Source organism: Mercurialis annua, linkage group LG1-X (assembly GCF_937616625.2).
Source record: "Mercurialis annua linkage group LG1-X, ddMerAnnu1.2, whole genome shotgun sequence".
In the NCBI taxonomy this organism is placed as follows: Eukaryota; Viridiplantae; Streptophyta; class Magnoliopsida; order Malpighiales; family Euphorbiaceae; genus Mercurialis; species Mercurialis annua.
This window is the reverse complement of record NC_065570.1, coordinates 61,797,999-61,821,637: the sequence shown is the minus strand read 5'-3', so window position 1 is coordinate 61,821,637 and position 23,639 is coordinate 61,797,999. Positions and strand designations below refer to the sequence as shown.

General features: G+C 32.1%; 4 protein-coding genes across 5 annotated transcripts; 1 reads left to right on the top strand and 3 right to left on the bottom strand.

The window, feature by feature from the left end:
* The first annotated feature begins 202 nt into the window (after positions 1-202).
* Positions 203-1,718, top strand: LOC126665645 (fatty acyl-CoA reductase 2, chloroplastic-like). The gene is made up of 2 exons (XM_050358494.2): positions 203-657; positions 1,429-1,718. The coding sequence occupies exons 1-2, from the start codon at positions 272-274 to the stop codon at positions 1,595-1,597; spliced, it is 555 nt and encodes a 184-aa protein (XP_050214451.1). The 5' UTR covers positions 203-271; the 3' UTR covers positions 1,598-1,718.
* Positions 1,719-3,097: 1,379 nt separating this feature from the next.
* On the bottom strand, positions 3,098-8,652 carry LOC126665733 (pre-mRNA-splicing factor SPF27 homolog). Of its 2 annotated transcripts, none has more exons than XM_050358622.2 (7): positions 8,343-8,651; positions 8,080-8,258; positions 7,244-7,327; positions 4,929-4,998; positions 4,701-4,834; positions 4,563-4,621; positions 3,098-3,281 (listed from the first exon to the last, which is right to left on the bottom strand). In XM_050358622.2, exons 1-6 carry the CDS (start codon positions 8,595-8,597, stop codon positions 4,567-4,569), a joined length of 777 nt encoding a protein of 258 aa, XP_050214579.1. In that variant the 5' UTR covers positions 8,598-8,651; the 3' UTR covers positions 3,098-3,281; positions 4,563-4,566. The 2 variants fall into 2 exon arrangements, with proteins under 2 accessions (XP_050214579.1, XP_050214580.1); XM_050358623.2 differs by lacking the exon at positions 3,098-3,281 and adding an exon at positions 4,144-4,409 and having other exon boundaries at positions 8,343-8,652.
* Positions 8,653-11,325: 2,673 nt separating this feature from the next.
* LOC126665801 (uncharacterized GPI-anchored protein At4g28100) lies at positions 11,326-12,805 on the bottom strand. Its single transcript, XM_050358719.2, has 2 exons — positions 12,144-12,805; positions 11,326-11,879 (listed from the first exon to the last, which is right to left on the bottom strand). The coding sequence occupies exons 1-2, from the start codon at positions 12,756-12,758 to the stop codon at positions 11,580-11,582; spliced, it is 915 nt and encodes a 304-aa protein (XP_050214676.1). The 5' UTR covers positions 12,759-12,805; the 3' UTR covers positions 11,326-11,579.
* A 2,617-nt stretch (positions 12,806-15,422) lies between these two features.
* On the bottom strand, positions 15,423-23,018 carry LOC126664315 (mitogen-activated protein kinase 9-like). The gene is made up of 11 exons (XM_050356657.2): positions 22,491-23,018; positions 21,050-21,458; positions 20,837-20,964; positions 20,628-20,687; positions 19,922-20,071; positions 18,900-19,055; positions 18,654-18,791; positions 18,491-18,564; positions 16,977-17,078; positions 16,674-16,896; positions 15,423-15,781 (listed from the first exon to the last, which is right to left on the bottom strand). Exons 1-11 carry the CDS (start codon positions 22,788-22,790, stop codon positions 15,704-15,706), a joined length of 1,818 nt encoding a protein of 605 aa, XP_050212614.1. The 5' UTR covers positions 22,791-23,018; the 3' UTR covers positions 15,423-15,703.
* Positions 23,019-23,639: the final 621 nt, after the last annotated feature.

Here is a 23,639-nt window from a genome sequence, read left to right as displayed (position 1 = left end):
AGATATTTATGTGATGCATCACATATACATATCAAAAATAACTCAAATACATTTATCTTTTACCTAAATACTTTACAAACAGAGTTCTAATACAAATAAGAATTTTAAGTATATTCCAATAGACGGCATACTTTAATGTTTGTTATATAAGATTGCATTACTTAAAATTGTCATTTATTTATAAATTTGAGCCGGTTTGCACGAAAATCATTTAAAAAAGTTGATTATTAGTTTGCTTTTGTATGGTGACTCTTTATAGGTCCCAGCAGACATGGTGGTTAATGCAATATTGGCAGCTATAGCAAAGCATGGCAAGAAAAAAGAAGCCAATGTCAACATCTACCATGTAGCTTCATCAATTGTAAATCCATTGACATTGGAGCAACTGTTCGGCCAATTTTATGAGCACTTTAAATCATCACCACGTTTTGATCCTTATGGTAGAGGTACACCAGTCAATGTCGAAACACCATTGAAGTTGTATTCAAATATGGAAGAATTTTCCATCCATTTGGAGAAAGATATAGGCCGAGAACGCGCTCCTATGGCAACGTACTTCAAAAATTCACGAAAAGCTGAAACACTGATTCAGAAATTGAAGGAGTATACTACACATATGGCTACTACGTATAAACCGTACTGCTTCTACGAAGCAAGGTACACATAAGCTTTCTCTCGCTCTACATAGATCATAAATTTAACACGTAATTCACTATTATAATATAATTTATCATGTAATTAGTAGCAGAATCAGAAATTAAAAAAAACATAAAGAGAGAAGCAAAATAATAATTGGTTACCGGAGAAGATGACGGGATGAGACTATTAAAACAAATAAAATTTGCTGAAAAAGTTACGGTATAAAAAGTGGCTACCTATCTTATCCCCTAGCTCCGCCCCTGAAGAGAGGAGAATGAAATGAGAAAAATGGATGGTAAATAGAAAAACAAATTGAAATGATTAAAAAAAAGCTATATAACCTTTCTTTTCAATCTGCATGACATGGTATTAAAAGAGTTGATGGATTAAAAATTGAATTTTTGACATATATATTTTTGGAATGGAACTGGACGAATGAAATGCAGGATTATAGAAGGTAGGTTAAAATGATGGTTATAAAATATTTTTCTTAAAAAAGTACTAAACAACTACATGTACAACTGGAAATATCTGATTTTATTCTCGAGTTTAATCAAACCGGCTTAAATAAGAATGCGTAGAATCTGTCCGTCATGTCACGTTCATGTTATTGTTTTAATGGTTTATCGTTAATCGTAAATCTTAACAGAATTTTATTTTATCTGTGTGTTATCTTTTAAGTCTTTTGTAACCACGATTTTTCTCCGCTACAAGTAAGGATTCTGAATAAATTTTGAAGTCCTGCCTTGAGTAAAAAAGAATCAGTGACCCAAAGAGACTACTTTGCAGGTTTGATTGCAACAAGTTGCAGAAATTGATGGAAAGCATGTGTGAAGAGGAGAAGGAAGAGTTTGGATTTGATTTTCAGAGTATTGATTGGAATCATTACATAAAAAATATTCATATTCCTGGCCTAAGAAAGCATGTCTTGAGGGACAATCAACAGCCTGTGCTTTGAGTTCTTCTGCTTTTTAGTGCAAACTTATCTCGCAAACTTTGTTCCAAGGAGTGAGGTTTGTTCCATCAGCTTGATAAAATATTGATTCATAACAGAAAAAGCAGTTTTGTCTTGGTTCTCATATCCAATGTTAACGCTTAAAAATTGTTAGAATAAAAATCTGGAACTTGCCTCGAGACCTATGGAAACACTATCTTTTACGTATTAATTGCCCCCGCTACAATTCAATGAACAGGTTAATACACTTTCAAGATACAACCAACAAAATTTGCAAGTTGCAATCCTTAAGAATTACCAAATTATTTTAAGCCCCCCATATTTGTCATAATTCATATTTTGCTATCTCTGGTTTGAAAATCAAACGATTTGATACCTCACTTTCAATTCTGTCAATAGTTAGAGGCTTTCCGTTAACAATTTGGTAGTTACTTTCAAACAATTTGGTACCTTACTTTCAATTATGTTAACGATTTGGTAACTCACTTTCAATTATGTTAACAATTTGGTACCTTATATTTAATTCCGTTAGCGATTTGATACATATATTTAACAGAAGGTTGTAAATATTTGTAAAATTAAAACTAAAGTATCAAATTGTTTAATTTTCAAACAAGAAGTACCAAAATGTGAATTATGACATACGTGGAGAGCCTTAGAGTAATTTTCTTTTAAGAATTTTTTTTTGTCAAAGATGGTGATCGACTCTTTCGAGTCTCAATTGTTAGTTTGTTAGTTACCGAGGCGTGGTTCGAACTCACAACCTCTTGATACACTTAGATGCCTTAGCCATCCAAACTAGACCCAGATTGGCATTTACTTTTAAGAATTAGTCAATAAGTTTTTGGTTTGGAAAATAAGAAACAGAAGACGATGTATTGTATTTTGAATTGGTTTTGCTATATAAAAATTTTGGAACCCTTTTGAGAAGTTGCTCTGTTCAATTAGCACACTTGCATTCTTCTGATTAGAAGAGTTGTACTCTTATAATTAAAAGATTGCAAATGTTGTATTATAAAGCCAATTCAAAAGTATTCATAATCCATGTCGGTGTAAAAAATTGTTCTCTTTTTTTTTTGATAATTAATTGTTCTCTTTTTTTGATATATAGAATTATGATATGCATATTACATACAATGAAATATACAAGCATATATTTGTATAAATTCTTTTACAAAACTTTTAGTTATCTACTCAATTATTTTAATCTTTAAATTATATGCTTTTATACAAATAATCCATGTAGGTGAAAAAGTTGTTCTCTTTTTGACATAGAATTATACATACAATGAAATATACAAGCATATATTTCTATAAATTCTTTTACAAAACTTTTAGTTATCTACTCAATTAGTTTAATCTTTAAATCATCCAAACCGAACCATTCTTATAATTTTGATTCTGTTCAATTTGTTGATTAGGTTTAGTTTATGCATACCCCTACTCCTAAGTAAACTCTGAATTAGACAATTTTACAAAAAAAAAAAAAACAGCCCTGAACAATACCAAGAATCTAGATATTTATCTCCCAGGAGATTTCGACGGATCATACAGCAATAATTTTCATCAAATACAAAAGAATTCTCAGGTAAACCTGATCTCAAGCAAAGTGCATTACACGGCAAAATCTAATCACATCATAAATTCTTCCGCACATCTGCCAAGAAGTAGGTTTGCTTCTTCCAATCTGCTTATGGAAACATATTATCCAAATTACTATTGTATTTTCATAAACCATTGAAAATGCACCAAATAACACTCCTACAATTCCATCTAAATTTATGCTTATTTCTTTTCCTGGCTGGCACAACTACTTTCATATCAAGGACAAACTGTGATATTGTATAATAGGAAGTAGGGGTGTAACTGAGTCAATCTCGCTCGCTCGAGAGCTACTCGAAACCCGACTTGATAAAGCTTACTCGAACTCGAATTTTCAAAGCTCGTTTAATAAACGAGTCAATCTCAATCTCAGTGATACTCGACTCGAAAGCTCGCGAGTAAGCTCGTTTATATATTTCTATGCTAATTTGACATGATGTTATTTTAATTTTAAACCTTAAATATCTAATTCATTTATCTTTCGTTAAGAAATATGCATAAAATAGGTAATATAAATTTATTTATATATAAAAAGAAATATAGTATTTAAATTTTTATTAAATTTTTATTTTTTATTGAAATTTATTAAATTTTTATTGAAATTTATTAAATAATAATAAGACTCGATTAAACTCGTTAAACTCGCGAGCTTTCGATAAACTCGATAAATACTCGATAAATTAACTCGAAATTAAACGAGTCAATCTCAATCTTCTCAGTACTCGACTCGGCTCGACTCGGTTACACCCCTAATAGGAAGTACAAAAGGTCAATGTTTGAACAGCACATAATGTCTCCCGTATAAAACCATATGATGTAGAATCTGATGTAGATTTTTACAAGATCCCATCTCAATTTTTCATTCATTTTCTCATTCTATTTGTGAATAATAAGATTCATGAAACAGTATTGTTCAAAAATATACACGGCAAACAAGATGAGCAAAATAAACTTAAGAACTAAACATTCATTTTCTCATTCTATTTGTGAATAATAAGATTCATGAAACAGTATTATTCAAAAATATACACGGCAAACAAGATGAGCAAAATAAACTTAAGAACTAAACATACTTTAAAGGACTCGTATTCTAAATTGATGTCCGGTGCAGTTATCTAGGTTATTCGCTAGACAATAATAACGTTCGACACCAGATAATGATGTTCATTCCTGACTATTCTCAAATAGATGTCCGACCATGAAAGTTTGCTTCCTTCAATAAAATTTCCATGATTTGGTCAACGTAACACAACTAGTACTTGATTAATTCAAATATAAATTTTAAAATTAACACTTTCGAAATAAGAAAAGCACAAAACATCCAATCCCCAATTAAATGCAGAGCCTAAGGAGAAAAGTAAAAAACCTTATCACGTTTGACGTATTAAAGAGCCATTCTCTATGTTAGCTTCCAAATCCCATCCCCTAAAAAGGAAAAAAAAATAGTTAGCTTCTCACTCGTCATATTTCTTGTTAGATACACAAATACAAAAACGTAGATAACCTCTCGATAGCTTCTTTCTTCAACTCCTCCATCTGCAATTCAATTTTACTGCAAGCAGCTTGAATTTCTATATTTTTTAGGCAAAGCTCCTTCCATTGCATGGATAAAGCATTTAGCTCATATGCAGTATTTTGCTGGTTTTTCCAATTAACAAATATGAGAGTCAAAGAAAAATGAACCAAGGAGCATATAAGTCGCAACAAATAAAACCAAATATATGCACATTACCTGATGATATTTTCTTTCACGATTCACGGTTTCTATTTGTTCATTTTGCTCCTTAGCATACTTTTGCAATCTACAAAAGGGAACATAAATGTTTTAATATAAATGCGAATAAACAATAAGTTAAAACTTAATTTGATGATAGCTAAAGGAATATAAGCAGAAATCTCAGTTATTTTATTATTTTCATTATTTAAATCATGCCAGTTATTTATGTTCCTAGAATCAGGGACTATCATAAGCCTCACTGATAAGCAAGTGGTTAGAAACATTGACATCCTTTGATGACCTACATAATTACGAAAAATGCTATCATTATGATTATTCTTTTGTCTAAAGATGTGAACAATATTGTTTCAACTATACCCATGCCAACACCGATAGTTAATAAAGGTGAAAGACGCTTTGAGGCGCAAGGCGAGATGCGCGCCTTTCGGAAAAAAAGCGCCGGAAGAAAAAATTTCACTCCATAGAATTTATATAAGTCATAAAATAAATAACAAGCCATATATAAATCCATTTTAAGTGTAAAACTACAAAACATGCACAAACCCTATGAACTTAAAGTAGTTTAAAAAATTCAAACACCTAAATTACAAACTAAATAGTACCATCATTATATTTCTAAATCTTAATTTGGAAAAACCAATCATCATCATCAAGATCAACAAACTCCATCTAAAAAATAAACAAGTGCTTAGTTAAGCAATCCACTCATCAGCATAAAATATATAGAATTAAAATTTTAAGTCTAACTTACAACAACATAAATTAAGAAAAGCTTATTGTTGTATTCTTATAAAAAATAACTCCCTCCATTTCATTTTAGAAGTTTAACTTCATTCTCTACACAAAGATAGAAAGCATGTATTCCCTAATTTACCCCTATTAATAGTAGTGTTCTCCATAGAATTTATTTCAATATGAATAGAAAAAAGGTAAAAAATTTAATATAAAATTACTCTAAAAGTAGAAATGGGACATCCCAGAATGGAAAGTGGGACTTCTAAAATGGGACGGACTCAATATATTTTATTGCTAAAAAGCTGACAGTAAGTAAATCCAATAAAATTGAAAATAAATACAATAAAATTAAAAACAAACCTAATAAGGTAAATCACAAATCCTACAAAAAATGATTAAAAAAATAGTGACAATATAATAGAGAAGGAGTAAAAATTGAAACAAAAAATTGAACAATAGAAGAAATCGGAATATTAAAAAGAGTGGAATCAGAATTTAAATGGAGTAAACATTAGATGAAAAAATAACAACAAAATCAAAAAAGCCCTGAAACGCCAAAGGCACGGGAGAGGCGCACGCCTTTGAGAAGTAGCCCTCCCTTTCGTCGGGTGAGGCACCAAGGCTAGAAATGTCACCTCTGGCGTGCCTTTGAAAAGTTGCCTTCTTAAGCTAGCGTCTCAGGCACCACTCTCCTCATGCGCGCCTTTAACAACTATGCCAATAACTAGAGATGATTAAACTTAACCAAAAAAGCAGGATAATGAGTAAGCTGATAATTGAAAAAGTTAGGTCTTACTTTCCTTACAAACAGAATCCATCACGGTCAGACAAGGTCTATATCGAACTAGGTGGCTAGGCTGGTGATGTTCCTAATATAAGTTAATTCCTTTTGCTATATCAATGACATAATCATATTAAGCAGACCATAAGGGAATTCTTTTCTAAGTGTTTGCCATTCACGATAATATTTAGAGTAAATAATTATATGTGAAGACTAATGAAAATGTCATTGACTCTCTGATAAGGCAATTCTCAAACATAAAGTTACTCCCTTTTGTCAATCCTCTGCTTAGAAGTCCTTGTTATGTTAAGTAAACAAAACCACATACATAAATGCATCTCATTTTCTATGTGAAAGAATCAGCAGAAGGTAAAATGCACTATGTTAGTTGAGGCACCACTGTAATCCTACCATTCAACAACTTCCTAAAGATAGATGGTTGCAGCACACCATAACAAAAAATAATCTCCAAATAAACTTTTAAGCATGACTAAAAATAAATATCAATCCATGCATCAAGATTAAAACAATTTTTATCAGACCTGAATAATAAATTCTGACAAAAAGGACTTTCAATAGTTTCAATAGAAACTTAAAGATAGAAAGATTATTTGTCTCCTGATTATCCTCATTTTGATCACTTGTTAAAGAATTTATAGAAGCCTATTAGAAGAAAATGAAGGACTGTAACCCATTGAAAACGGAATAAAGACAAATAACCAGGTCCCACTTTTTACAAAGAAGAACACTCATGCAAAGGGAATACCCTATGAAAACATTTTTTAAGACATACCTGGATAACATAGTGTCTAATCTACGGTTGTGCTGTATCCAAACATCCGGAGCATACTTTGACATCAAGTCTAGATTTTCCAGCCTGCGAATGGCCCATTCAATTAATTAGAGGTGATATATTACATAGGCATGGTAATCAGCTTTACTTGCAGAGTAACAACTGATGGTTAGACATCTGAGCTCAAAATGATATAAGAATATCAGGTTACAAGCCTAAAATAAATAAGACAGGGAAACTCGGAGCTAGATTCCGAGATACGGCCATTAGAAGTTTAGAACAGAATGTAGAGAGAGTACGAAGCAGTGTTCAAGAAGCACTAAGCAAACATAATCCATCAAACACCTGTTTCAATGATAATGAAAATCAGAAGTTCATAACATGAAGGAAAATAAGCATCACATCGACATGAGCATTCAAAAATCCAAAATAATGAAGAATCAAAATGTCAAGGAAAAAGTTCCAAAGTTAGGAGAATCTATATTGATGTATATTTCTATGTCCCTGATGCTAAACAGATTCTGAGCAAGCTTCTAGAATCTATGAAACAACAAAATGAAGCTTGAAAAACTAAAATTCGACATCTAGTAAATGCTTTAACTAATTCATAAACAAGACCATGTTCATGTGGACCATTCTTTTGGACCATACCTCACACGGAGTGAACTTCCCTTAAATTGGTAAATCACTACCCGTCCATGAAAACCTACTCTAAACAACAATTTTCTAATCAAGTTACGTATCAAAGCTCCAACCTATACAGTTATTCATTCGCTATATTCCAAAACGACGGCAAGCGAAAGGAAATGGAGAAAATTAAAATTAAAAAAAATGACCTGATAACTTGATGTTGCAACAGACGTTGTCCTCTTTGCAGAGCTTGTTTCCAAGCAGTTTCGTCGTTGATTTTATTAGCCGGCGGCAAATCCAAATGAGAATATCTTGAAAAATCAAGCATTGTGGGCGGCTTTCCAGCTCTCACTCGCTCGTATTCTTTACCAAGCATAGGATAATCCTGCCATTTCACATCGAATATTCATAATGAATCTTAAACCCTAAAAGAAAAATGGAAAGTTTTGTTACTGTATTTGTTTTGTACCTGGAAAGTAAAATTAGGTAAAGGAGGCAAGTCTTTCAAGAAATCAGAGGGTTTTTTATGGCTTCTGCGCATCTCTTCTTCAATAAGACGATCTACCTCTGCTTTTACGTTAGGGTTTGCGTAATCGTCGTCTATGTAAGGTAAGGCGTCTACCATTTCCGCATTTGAAGCGTTCGACCATGGTTTCAAAACATCCGGTGCTGCCTCCAGCATAAGGATTTCTCCGTTTCCGATTGTAGCCGTCGCTGCCGCCATTGCAAGATTTCACGTTAGTGCCTGGTTTTCTTGTTACAGAATTAATTCAAGACCGAATGATATTATAAATAGTAAATTACTCTAAGGCCCTCCATATTTGTCATAATTTATATTTTGGTACCTTTTGTGTGAAAAGCAAACGACTTGGTATTTCAATTTTAATTTTGAAAACAGTTACAACCTTCTGTTAAATATAAGTACAAAATCGTTAACGAAATTAAATGTGAGGTATTAAATCATTTGAAAATAAGATATCAAATCGTTAATATAATTGAAAGTGAGGTATCAAATCGTTTACATAATTGAAAATGAGGTATCAGATCATTTAAGTGAATATTAAAATATTAACGGTACTAACAAAAGCCCCAAATTATTGATGGAATTGGAAGTGAGGTACCAAATCATTTAATTTTTAAACGTGAGGTACTAAACTATAAATTATGACAAATTTGAGGGGTTTTAGAGTAATTTATTCTATTATAAAGGAGTATTGACGAAACAAATTCCAAAATTTCATGTTAGTAGCAATTTAATCATAATGTCCACGACGTTAAAAAAATAAATCCTAACCTTTTGTTTTTGAAAAAATTAGGATAAATATCTCATTGAGATCTTGCCTCAATAAGAAAAAATTAGAGAAAATACTTCACCATTTTAATATTTTTATTAATTTACCCTAAAACATGTTTATATTATAAATATACATACTCTTTATTAATTTTTTATTCTTAGTATATTTTTTTTACTCTAATCATGTAGCAATTGTTATTTTTCATATTTTCCTCTCTTTCTTTCTCTCTCATCTCTCTTCTCCTTCTTCTATATTTCTTTTTTTCTTCGTCAATTTTTTTTGCTTCTTTTCTTTTCCATTTTTTTTTCTTTTCTTCTTCGTCATTCCTTCATTGCTCTGTCGTTGTTCCTTCATCACTCCGCCTTTTTTCATATTTGATTTTAACGATTTTTCCTAAACTCGTGGTGATTAATATGATTTGTTTTAATTTTTAGCTCTAAATAAATTACTCTTAAATTTTCTCATTTTAGATCTAAAAATCTGCATTATAAACAATTTTATACACAAAAATCAATTTTTTGCAAAAAAAAAAAAACAGCTTCGGTTTATCATATGAGTATCATCACTGCATTATCATGTAAGTATCATAACATTGCTGAGAAAACCAATTTTTTTATAAAAAACGGTGTCTGATTATCATATGAATATTACTGTATTATCATATCGTTATCATAACATTATATGATTATGATAAAGTTAATGATAATACAATGAACGATAATGATTATAGTATGATAATAGTATGATAAGGTTTTTATAATAATAAAATGATAAGCTTGTGATAACAGTATGATAATATGGTACCTACATGAAAAAAAATTACAGAAAAATTATGATAATGAGATGATAATATGACGATAATAGAGTGATAAGGTTTCATGATAATAAATGATAAGATTATGATAATGGTATGATAATATCATACCTGCATGAAAAAAAATTACAGAAAAATTATGATAACGAGATGATAATGTGAATGATAACTACATGATAACAGAGTAAAATCATAATTATTTTAAAACTTAAAGTAAAAAACATAAATCTCAAAAACAATTGGAGTATTTTCTACAATTTTTCTGTTTTGAGATAAAAAAAACAATTATTTTTAATTTTTGAGGTAAATACGTAATATCCCTTCTTCTTCTTCTTTTTTGCATCTTTTAGTCCCAATTTTGATTTCTTACCATTTTTGCGTACATGAAATGCCAGATTGTTAAGTCAGGGACAAGGCCACAAGACTTCTAAACACAACTCTTTTTTAGAAAAATTAATTAAAGAAACGGTGTCGTTTTGATCAAAACAAACCACTTGATTTTGAACAGAACGGTACTGTTCTTCTTCATTTAACCTAAACACTTAAAATCAAACATATCAAACCTATTTTTTTTCTCGTTAAATTCGTCTTCCCTCCAATTTTGGCTTCAAATTCTTCCTGTAAATTAAAATGAGGCTAAAAATGCAAAAACTAAAAAAGTTGGAATTTGTTTTATAACGTTTTGAACATTAAAATTAAATCGCGTCGACCCTTTCTTCAAATAAAAATACCCTTACATGCCTCTTATACCGTTGATGTCTCACCAAATAATTCAATTTATGTGACTCATCAAAAAATCCTTTTGTTGACCTTTTTTTATTTTAATTTTCACTCTTTATCTTCAATAATTTAAAGATAAATATATTATTAGCCTTCCACAATATACTGCGTTTATTTTAAGGGCATTGGCAATTTTTTTTTTTCAATTTTATAGCAATTTAATTCCAATATTTAAAACGTTACGAAACAAATTCTAACATTTCTTATTTTTGCAACTTGTAACCCCAGTCAGTTTTGTCTCTTTTTTAGGCTAAAAAATGCAAAAACACAAAAGAATATAATTTTATGTGAATTTTTTTTGAATCGTTTGATTTAATAAGCTAATACATGTATCTACTATGTTTGCCACGTATGTACAATGTTGCCGGATAACAGTTGAGGCTACAAATTGCAAAAATAAAAAAGTCTGATATTTGTTTCGTAACATTTTAAATGTTGGATTAAATCACTATAAAAGTGAAACTTTAACTTTTATTTTAAATATCCCTTTATTTTACGCTACGTTTGTATCCCTTTGCATCAATTTTGACACATTGGAATGGACAACAAAAGAGGAGCGTAGATTAGCATGAAGGATCCCGTGAATGAAATAAAATCCTTACCCAAACAAAAACAGCCACAGATTGTCTCTCCGAGACAAGACCAACACTCCTTTGATCACATGCTGGTGGACCCAACTCCACTTCTGATTTAATAGTACAGTTACTGTGTTTGTGATTCTCCCAAATCCATACATTATCATACAGTAGAACACAACTGAACTTGTTCTTGCCATAACACAGAACAGAACATACTACAAGTCTACAACAAGCAACGTCTAAAAGCTTGTAATGAGAACGACATTTAACAAAAAAATTAAAATGAAAGGCAGTTGGTGGGCAATTGACGAAGAATGATTTGGAATTTGAGACGAATCAACGGCCAGCGGCAATCCATCCCTACCAAGACCGCAAGAGGAGGCGTCCCCGTTCGTCATGATAGCTCCTAATACTGCGGAAACTGTGTGAATATAAGCTGTTGTGTTCTTTGCTAAAAGCCATGTTAGACCCATCAGCTGGCAATCTTTATTATGCATTTTTGTGGTCCTCTCGTCTGATTTGCTTGAGTTTTTGTTAAGCTGCCATCCAATTATTACAATATCATCACACAAAATACAATTTAGCATTTTCATCGAACTAGAATCATAGTTGTATTGCAGACAGACATGCACAAACCTAAGAAGAGCGTATGGTGGGCAATTAAATATTAAATTCTTTTAAAATATGAATCCGAAATTAAAAATTTAAATATAGTCTTGTCCATCTTATAAAAAAATTCTGAATACGCCGCTGAATGCAACTAAGTGGTTGTAATAAATGTGAAGATAAGTAAGAAATAGTACCGAATGAAGGGTTTTTAAGCAGTTGGAGCAGGCGGGTAGAGCAGGACTCAAACAATCTTTTTCCAACTTCCGAATTCTTTTATCTCCGACGAGTTTTCCGTTGGAATCAGTATAAAAAGCTTGAGCACAACTCAATGGGTGCAATCTAATTCCGCAATAACAATACACAGTATCACAGCTTTCATTTGCTCGACCCAACTCTATCCCTCTCTCTCTCAACGCCTTACCCAAATCATCCACACAAGTCTCCGAGTCATCCGGCAGCACTGGTAGCTCATAAGACTGACCCGACAACGCCGTCGGGGATGCTCGTACTCGCCCGAGAGCGGTGGCGGAGTAGGCAGCATATAGCCAAGCTGCGAGAACCGGGCAGCATCTGCTTTTCTCTAGCTGCCCGCTTCTGCCATTTCCACATGCCCATTTTACGCTGTGGAAAAGCTCATCGGGAATGTTTAATGGACAGCCTGCGACGTCGGATTGTTCTGGGAATGCCGGAATTGTTGCTGCCGGTGATGCCTTCGGGAGGAAGGCTTCGATGGTTTCCGGGTCCGGGTTCGATAGACCCGAAGTGAGAAAGGGCAAGAGGAAGAGAGAAAGTAAAGTGGTAGGGAACATTTGGTGTGGTGTATGCTTTACCACTTCAGTGTAATGGCTTTTCTATTGATTGGGTTTTTCCGTTTCGGAGAATATTTATTTTCTGAATTTTAAATTATTTTATTTTGTGTGTGTGTTATATGGTGATGTCATTAAAAAAATTAATTATTAAAAATATAATTGAATGCAGTCTTTCAGTTTATTATTAATATTAAATTCAATTTTAAAAAAATATATACTAATATAATAATGATACTTCAATAATATATTCAATATTTTAAATAAATTAATATCTCTAAAATTAATTAATTTATATAGATAAAAATAATAAAATATTAACGATAAAAAATCAACTACAAAATTATTACATATGATAAAAAAAATATGACAATGACGTGGAGCAACCCTTCGATGTTAATGTTATGTAGAGCGGCCTTTAAACCAGATTAAGTTTGCTCAAACTTATAGCAATTTATAATTTGGATTAGATATGAATTGCTTTCTGCCTTTTCCAAAGCTATTTTTTAACCGATATAAAATACATCACTCGCTTATAGATACATAAAATTATGCATTGAAATTATAATATTCTAATTCTGGAATATGGTTTAACTCACGTAGATTTACTTTTATTAAATTTATTATTTTTTTAAAATATCTCAAATAATAGAAATTATGTTATATATACAATATTGATCAGAATCTCTAATCAAATAAACCTGAAAAATAATGATAAAATGGTAATTGATTAGAAATGAATTAGAAAATATATAAACAAGCAATAGTAAAATTGACATATGATTCTCATTCCGGTTATGTAAACATGGTTAGACTATTTTACGCAAAATGTGCGTAAAAAGTGAGGTTTAGATTAGTATGCTCGGTCACCAATCTCTGTCGCGTTAATGCGGCGTTCCAGTTAATTAAGCATGGTTAGGCTTCGTTTCACATAAATAAAAAGAAAACATACATTGCAAAGGAAAGATCTGGATTGCCTCACCATCAAATATCATTGTTATAAACAGACATCTAATCCTGAATTTATAACAAATAACAAATAAATTTTATTTTATTAGTTTTACTCGTATAAAATCTAAATCGGATGTATTGGGATTAGTCTGATTTCTCAGATCTCTATCCACAATTCTTTTGAATTTATATAAGTTATTTGCGACAAACTGCGATTCAATCCTTCAAATTTGGCTACATGTCTAGGGGTGAGTAAAAACCGAACCAAACCATTAATCCGATCCAAACCAACCCGAAATTAATTTTGGTTTGGTTAAAATGGATTGGTTTGGTTTCAAATTATAAAAAAGTATGGTTTTTGGTTTTGGTTTGGTTTCAACTAGTGGTTAACCGAACCGACCGAAAAACCGAAGTTTACAATAGTATTATTTTTATTAATATTTATATATGGATAAATAAATATAAAATTTATTTATTGAAATATTTATGTATAAATATAATATGTGTATATAGATACATATATGACAATAAAATATATAAACTAATACACACATATAAGTAAAAATTATTACGTATAATTTTAATTTTTACGTAGAATTATATATAATATTTATCTAAATCTATATTAATCAAACCGAACCAAACCGAACCGAAACCGATGCTAACGTTTGGTTAACCGAACCGAAATTTTACGTAAATATTTGGCGTGGTTTGGTTTTTATATTTTCCCTTAAAATATGGTTTGGTTTTGGAGTTTAGTAAACCGAACCGAACCGAACCATGCTCACCCCTATACATGTCAATTTCGTCCTCTTGGATACTGTCAAACATATCACTAGCTCATCGTCTAGACGAATGTCTTTAAAAATTATCATTGGACACTTCAATCCTTTATTTCTTTTCTGTTATCCAAAAAAGAGGTGTCTTAGAAATGGTTTATTATATATAAAAATAGAATTTAATTACTAAAAAATTACTAACTTTTACTAGAGTTTCAACTATGGATCCAATTCTCCAAACCCCGACCATAACTCCAATTTAAGTTTAAATTCGAACCCACTTGACCCAAACCGAACTAAGTCCCGACTCCAAACCGAACTGCATCCCGACCCATCCAAAAATGACCCAGATCAAATCGAGTCTCAACTCAAACCGAAGCGAACCAAGTCTCAACCCCAAATCGATCCAAGTCCTAATATTGAGTCACAAACCTAACCCAACTCCCAATCTCGATCCTGAGTATGAAGTTATATTCTCGAGTCTCAAATCAATTATCAACCTGACTTGACCCGATTTCTAACTCCGACCCAAAGTTTCAAATCGAGTTTCGACCCCAAGTCTTGATTAGAGTCTCAACCCTGAATCCCGATCCCGATCAAAGTCCTCATCCTAATTCCAAGTCCCAACCCGTTAATTACATTTAATCTAATTTTATATCATTAAAAAATAAAAAATTAATGTTAGTTTAGTTTTAATATTCATAAGGGATAATAAAAAAGAAAACAAAAATCCAAATACCAATTTTTTAAAGTATTGGGATTCAATCTGTTTCTTAAAAACGATTCCTAATGGCAACCTATGTCATTACTAAATTTTTATATTTAGATACCAAACCAAAAAATTAGAACTGAAATGTCATTCTTGTTCCAAATCGGAATATGCAACTTCCCCCAAAACAAATTAACAAGAAAAATGCATAATTTGTAGAAACCCAGATAAGACAAGTCTTGATCTCCTATTAAAGCTTACTACAATAATTATATGATATTCCTCCACATTCACTAATTTACAATAACATGATAGAAAAAACAATAAGATCAAAAACTAGGGATGATTAAGCAACATAATGACTCCAAAGGTATCAAAAGAATAGAGTTGGAGTTGCATTAACAAGAGAGAATCTCTTCTTCTTCTTGATTTAGCTTCTACCTGAGATGGTAGAATGAATAATAAGAATAAATTAACAGAATATGCCATTTGAATCTCGCGAATATCAGCTATCCAGTATGGACATTTGCAACTTTCTCCGACAATTCATCCACAGACTCATCATCATACTCAGTAATCGTCTCTTCCTGCAAACAAAAAACTAGAATGTAAAACAACGCCGCAAGAATAATATTAACATTTTAGTTCCATTTATTCAACAAGCTCTTACAGCTAGGGGTGTACATTCAGTCAGTTTGGTTTGTACCAAAATTGAATCACCTGGGGTCTGCAGTTTGCAGAATAGTTGCTAAATTTGCTTATGAAAGCAAATTTTTATTAAAATTTATGAAGGTTGGATGTTTAGCATAACTACGTTTTTTTGCTCGCTATCACAAAGCAATAAATAGAGGTATATATACATAATAATAAATGCTCTACCAGGACTTTCATACAATCCAACAATCCGATATTTTACCTAATACGCCCTCCGTCCACAATAGATAGGCTGATTTCTATTTTAGGCGTCTCAAATTACAGGTTTGTTTCTATTGTTTGAAATTAGGATAAATATCTAAAATACCTCAATTGAGTTAGTTTTAGTCTACAAAATTAAATTAATTATGAGTTTGATAACAATAATAATTAATAATTTTTGACAATTTCAATATTAAAAATAAATTTATACGAGTATTTTATGAATCATTTTGAATTACTATTTAATAAACATGCATTGGGAAGACGATTGCATTAATTATTTAATAAGAGTGCTATAGGTAATTAGTATAATTTTGATTAAATAAATTAAATTTCTTAATATGTGTCCAACTGTACAAGTCAAATAAGCAGGTCTTTTGTGGACGGAGGGAGATTAGCATGCAAATCAGAGACGTGTCATCTCATTTTCCTAATACAACATTAGGGTTATAGTCGTCAAATTCTTAAGAAAAAAGGAAAATTATGTAACTGCAATCCATTGGTGTTCCAATGGCAGAAATTAGCAGCTATAAGAATTGTGAAAATAAGATGGATGTATATTACCTCTAAATTTGTTTTTGGTTGCACACCGATACATTTGGATGCGCTAATGCTTGCACTCTTCAACAGGCTTCTATTGGGGTTAGGTTTAGAAGGGCCATTCTCTGCCACTGTATCAGAACCATTAGTTTGTTGAGGACTTTGAAGAGTTATTGCAACAGATCCAGTTCGCTGCTCAAAATCATTATTCTCCTCAGCAGTCACCTTGGGAGCAGGAACACGTTCCCTGAACAGAACCTTAATGTCATCCATGATTCAAAATAATTTTCGTATCGACTTCCCCCCGTGTTACAGAGGAAAACATACCTAGGCAAGGAAGCGTGCTGCCTTTGAAGAGGAGTGCTTCTTTCACCTTTTCCATTAAGCTCTTCAAGATGTGCAAATTGTCTCTTAAATCGATCGACGCCACTGTAGTTGACATAACATAGGAACAAAAATATTACTGCATCACAACATAGAAGAAGATTTGGTTTGCTGATAACTATAATCAATTGTTAGTTACTCACTTACTCCCTCCATTCCTAACTATATGTTGTTTTAGAGTTTCTAATATATTGCATATTATATGACACATTTTTAGTGATTTAATGTATTATGATTTTTTTTACCTAAAATAACCTCGATTAAATCTAGCACTTAATTTATGAAAAAATTACTTAATGAATACCTTCAAGGCTTCAATATTCTCTTAACTTTCCATATTTCTCATTATTCTTTCTCTCCTTTCCAAAAAATTAAATTCTTTTTGGAATGTACAAAAATAATCAATTGAATGAGCAACAAATAACAAGGGCAGTGTAGAATTTTATTATGTATTCATCATCTCCTTAATTTATGTATGTTACTCTAAAACCACCTGTATTTAGGAATGGAGGGAGTAGTTGGTAAGATTAAAACCAATTGTCAAGTTCTTTGTTCTATTTATGTTGTTGCAGAAATCAGTGGCAGATGCAGAATGTACATTTAAAGATGAAAGTGTCTAATAATTTCTCCTCAATTACGTATGATCAATATGGGCTATAACCAACTATATTAACTATATATGTTACCAGTTCATTCTATGATTGCCTCATTTCTGTATAGCATCTATGATCTAGTCCGTCGCTCCATCTACACATAAGGACATAAAAGATGCCAACAAATATTTGTAATAACTTTTTATCCTCTATTGGTGTATGGATGTGGCCTATAAAGTAGGGTAGGACGGGATTTCCCTTCCAAAGATACTTTTGTTAATATTGAAGATTGAAAAACCAAAAACTATTCAAAATTTGGCAATAGAAAGAAAGATATTATTTCAGTTAGCTTCCTCTGTGAAAACAAAAAGCTAAACCCAGCATATATTATAAAAAGAGAAAGGGACAGACAGACAGATGGACAGCATTCCTCTTGCAAGCATTTCTAAAAGTAAAAACTAGAGCTAAAGAAAATTTGGAGAGGAAAAAAAACAAAAAATGTATATTTCACACTGTCAAATAATCAATTCACCCAAAAGCAAAATATGTTGGCTGAGGCTCCAACAATAGTTTTATTATCTTAACACACCCTGCATGCAAAATGCCCATTGAGCTTAAAGCATGAACAAACGAACATACAGGCACACCTCACATTATGCTCAAATATTTTAATTAACCAAATGGAGGTTCCCAAAGATTGAACTCTGGACTTTTCGATAATGGTTGCCAAAGATTGAAGAATTCTTTTCGCTGGTGGTTTAAATTTAAATATATAAAAAATTAAAATTCAGATAATACTCAAAATTAATTTGAATTTTGAGGTTAGTATCTAATATCATTCCACGATTATAGACAAATCTCTACCTTGGGTACATAAAGCTTGTCTGTTCCCCACCACGGAGGTACTCCTGTAGCATCTGAGGATGGTACTCCAATATCTGCTTATATTAAATTCCATTGAGGTCAAAAAGATGTGCGAAAGTAATATTATATCAATAAAAGCACATATCAAGTGCTACAGCCATACCTCTCTGTAGATCAATTCCCGCACGTCATCTTTTGCCAATTTTCTTCTCTCAAACTCAAACTCCAGTTTAGAAATAGGGTTAGTGGATGGCTCACGGTCAACATTCGCCAAACCCTGAAAGTAAGAATCAGCTAGGGCCTGCAAGGATTGACATATGATGTTTGGAAGAATCAGGATTCCCGGGCTACTGAATTTCTGCTGATATATATTATCATAAGAACACAATTTTTGAAGGATCTTGCTTACTTCTTCAGCTGTTGGACGATCTTTAGGATCAAATGCAAGCAAGCGCTCAAGTAGTCTAAGAGCCAATGGATCTGTTTTAGGGAACTTTTGTGAGAACGGAACTGGTTGTTTTTTACGCATGCTACTAAGGTACCTCCTTGCCTTTTCATTCCGAATCTGCGAATGACAAAAAGGAGGAACAATAAACAAAAAACCACAAAAAAAAAAAGTTACAAGCAGAACATAAAACAGTTAGCAATGCTCCCGTGACTACAAATGGGAAAGAGTACCGCAACACACTCAAGACTAAAGAAAATTTAAGGCTATACAATTGCGATAACAATATTTCCTTTTAAAAATGAAAACTGGAAAATTTATGCAGTTCCATAACACGAACATTTGTTTGGAGTGGAAAACTAAAATTTATAGTCAATAATTGTTCTTTAAAAAAGTTTACATGCTTTTAGCACAATTTATAATCATGTGATACACATGCTATCACCACCACTATCAGCACCCCCTCCTTTAGACTGCAATTAGAACCACAATCCCTACCACAAATAGCACCCTACTGCAACAGGCATAACACAGCCACGATTACACACCACCATGCACTATAACCATGCAGAAGTTTCCCTAGATCCATAAGCATTATCCCAATACCTCCACTTCCCCCACCATTTTATCTTCATGGTTGATGGAGAAGGAAAATAAACTAGGTTATGCAACAAGAGGTCGCTCTCCCCCTTGTCTAACCAGCAACTAGTGACATCACATAGGGGCAACAAAAGGGATTTGAACCAAAACATATCCCCTGAACAATACATGAGTATATATTTCTCTTAAAGCATTCCAGCGACATTTTGTCAGCCTCGAATTAATCAAACATAATTATTCAAGGATCAAATTCTCTGATTTTCCAATTACTAACGAAACAAATGGAAAAGATACGTTATTTTTTACTAAAATTTAACGGCCCTAAAAGAATTCTAGAAAAACACTGGCTGATGAAAGAGTGAAATTAGCAGGAAGGAACTACCAACCCTTGCAGTGGATTCAGGAGGAGGAGTTCCAAGCAAATCAGTCATGATATCCAATTGATGCACCACATTCTTCCCGGGAAACAATGGTTTTCCTGTAAGCATTTCAGCAAATATACATCCTATGCTCCATATATCAATAGCAGGAGTATACTGCAAAAAATGAAAATATTGCAGAATTTACACATTTTTCTAGCAAAATTTGAATGCAAGTCTTACATAAATAAGAAAGCAATTCGATAAGAACGGAACAGCATGGATGTCGTAGAGTTTGAAACACCTTAGACTTCTTATAACCAAGCTTAAAAAAACAAAATTGCTTGAGTACAATGGCTCATCAAACACGAAGCAATTTCTTAAGCCTTATGATACATCCAATAACATAAATATAACAGTATGATATTTCTAATTTCTAAATGCCTCTTAAACGATTATAATTATGCAAATTGGAGAAGTATAAGAAGATGTAACAATAAGCAGACTTCTTTCTCTCTCTAACCAAACAAACACACATGAGCTACCTTGATAATTTTCAATTAAACAACGAGAAACGAATTAAGACTAATAAATAAAAGGGAAGAAATGACCAAAAGCAAAGAGATCCCTGATATAAGGACCCACCCAATCAGAGTAAATACATGCAATATTGCAATAGAATTAAAAAGAGAGTAAGAAGGTTATAATGCTAAATATAAAATAGCAGCTTTACTTTGGAGAAAAAAGAACCACAGAGTTCAGGAGCGCGGTACCACCTAGTTGCCACATAGTCCTGCATGAAATTGGGAAAAGGAAAGGGCCAAAGAAAGAAGGTAGTTAGTATCTTATGCTTATGAGGCTCCTTAATTGATTTTAAGTTTTTTTCAATAAAAAAAAAGACAATAAAAGAACACAATTAAAAAACATGTTAGGACAACATACAGTCCAAAAAATAGCTGACGGGGCATCATTGAATGATACTCGAGCAAGACCAAAATCACAAATCTTCAGTTTGCAATCAGCATTGGCAAGAATATTTTTTGGCTTTAAATCTCGATGAAAAACATTGGCTGCAAGGAATCAAGAAAAATGAATCGACCATCTTTGGAGGCGTAAAAGCAAAAGGGTACCAAGAGGAAACAAAAGGACCCCAACCTGTATGTATATATTTTAGACCACGAAGAAGCTGGTACAAAAAAAACTGATAATGCTCAGGAGTAAGATCATCATTTGCTTTAATTACTTGGTGAAGATCAGATTCCATCAACTCAAAAACAACATATATATCTCTGAATTCTCTACGTGAGGGAGGAAGCATGATATGCTTTATTTCTACAATATCAGGATGACGTAGCAACCGAAGGAGCTTAATTTCTCTCAAAATACGAGTGGCATCAGAAACATGTTCAAAAACATCATTAATCTTCTTGATTGCAACTCTTTCTCCCGTGTGAGTATCAATTGCAGAGCCAACAACACCATAACTTCCTTTCCCAACAACTTCCTGTACTTGGTATCGACTTCCCTCTCCGTACTCGGTGAAAAAGTCTGCTTCAGCTGTGCCCTGAGTAAATGCCAGTAGTCTCTTAAAATTAACTTTACACTACCAAACTTATGCAGAAAAATATGTAATGCAGGGGAAAGAGAACACGTAAGGAATAAGACACCAAATTTTTCACCCAATTGCACAATCAGTAAACATTCAGCAAGGAAAGATTTTTGGAAGAGAAGTAAAAATAAAAATCATCCATTAAGGCTCTGTTAGTGCTAACGAAAACTGGATTCATAGCACAGACAGATCTTTCAAATTTCCCAATATGAGGATAACAAAGGGACAGGTTTTCAGTATCCCCTTGAAACCCAGGGGAAAACATCTCAAGTATCAACTTAATTCCGAAAAAAAAAGCAGTTCATTCACCACGCACATGATACAACACATAACGATCCAAATAGATATTATTTAAAATCAAAACTAAAATATCAACTGAATCCGAAAGATGAAACAGTGCAATCCATGAATACATACTCCTCAAAAAGATAAAAACAATAATCCATCACAACTCAAAATTTATAAACACCCGGGACTACATACGATAAGAATTACTAATACTTTCTTTAAAAGAAAAATAAGCTTTCTTTACGATCAACACCATAGAAGAACAAATACACTTAGATCTATGATCGTTTTGAAACATACGGCAGTGATAAAAAAAATCTACAAAATTTAACTAAAAACAAGTATATAAAACAAATACGAGTGGGGAAAACAACCAAGAACGTCGATGATGAACAGTCATGGATGAGGGAAGCAAGCAGTGAGCATAGCAAAAAATCAACATTAGAGTATACCCTTTGCTTCAAACAAAGAGCAGAGCATCTTAGGAAATGCTAAAAGCCACATATTATAATCACATTTCTCATAAAAAAAAAACTTCGAAGATCAAATTTTACAGTCAATTCTTCAAAATTAAAGACATACATACATGTACATTACATAGAATTTTCTCAAACTATATGACAACATTTCAACTGTAAATCATAAGATAAAGATATAAAAAAGTAGAGATGATGGGGAGAAATAATAAAAAAAGATTACCTTCTTGTGAGGATCCATAGAGCCAATAGGAAAAATGGTATGTCTCTTAGGAACTCTGATAGAGTTTAAGGCAGATAAATCAATGTCTGGAATAACCGTTGTTACCTTATTCTCCTCTACTTCTTTGCTTTGCCTTTCACTGTCCGATATATCAGCCTCGCCACTATTATTAATTAAATTATTATTATTATTATTGTTATTGTTATTAGATGGAGAAGTAGAAGATGACGATGATGCAGAAGTGTTGCTGCGGCGTTGAAACCAGCGACGGACACCGTCAACGAGAGTACCGCCGCCCATTTATTTCGCTTTCTTCGATCAACTATTCTAACCACTCAAAATATATTATTTTTCTTGCATTTGTCAACCTCCAATTTCTTTTGTTTAATTCTTAACCAAAAAATAAAATTCTTTAGTTCTAGTCTCGATTCGATCTCTTACAGCTTAATCATATGATCTAAAGTCTCCCAAAGTTTATATTACTCTTCACTTGGATAGATTATTAACTCTTATTTTAATTAGGAGAAATTGCACTCTAACACTTAATCTTCTCACAACTTTACCAGATGGATCCATAAACTTTGGACAAAAATAAATTTTTTTACCTCATTTTAATTTACTCTAATTTTTTTACCTCATTCTAATTTACTCTGAGGTGGGCGGCCGGAGGCCGACGGTTTACGGATTACGGATTTTAAAATAATTTATAAAATATAATTTTACTTTCGTACGTTGAGGTTTAAATCCTAGACATGGGGTTTGAATTTTTGATCTTTTATTGAGCATTCATATACTCTACTACTACCAAGTTGAAAGCTTGTTTTTTTCAATATTCAATGTATGTGATAAGTTTAATCTTTAAAAAATATTCTATATTTTCGATTTTTTTCATGCATGACCAAAACTCTCAAACCCCTCGACTTTAATATGTTTTTTAATTTTCACTTTCAGTTATAGTCATTTTTTTGAATTACAGTCGAAAATAATTCAAATATACCCTTTATATTACTTCATATTTTAAATTATTGACGGTAAAAAGACAAATTAAAATAATATAAAAAAATAAAGAGCATATAAAAAAAATCACTTTATTTTGAAAAATGGATATAATTAAAACTGAAAATGGAAAAATATGCTTAAAATTGACGA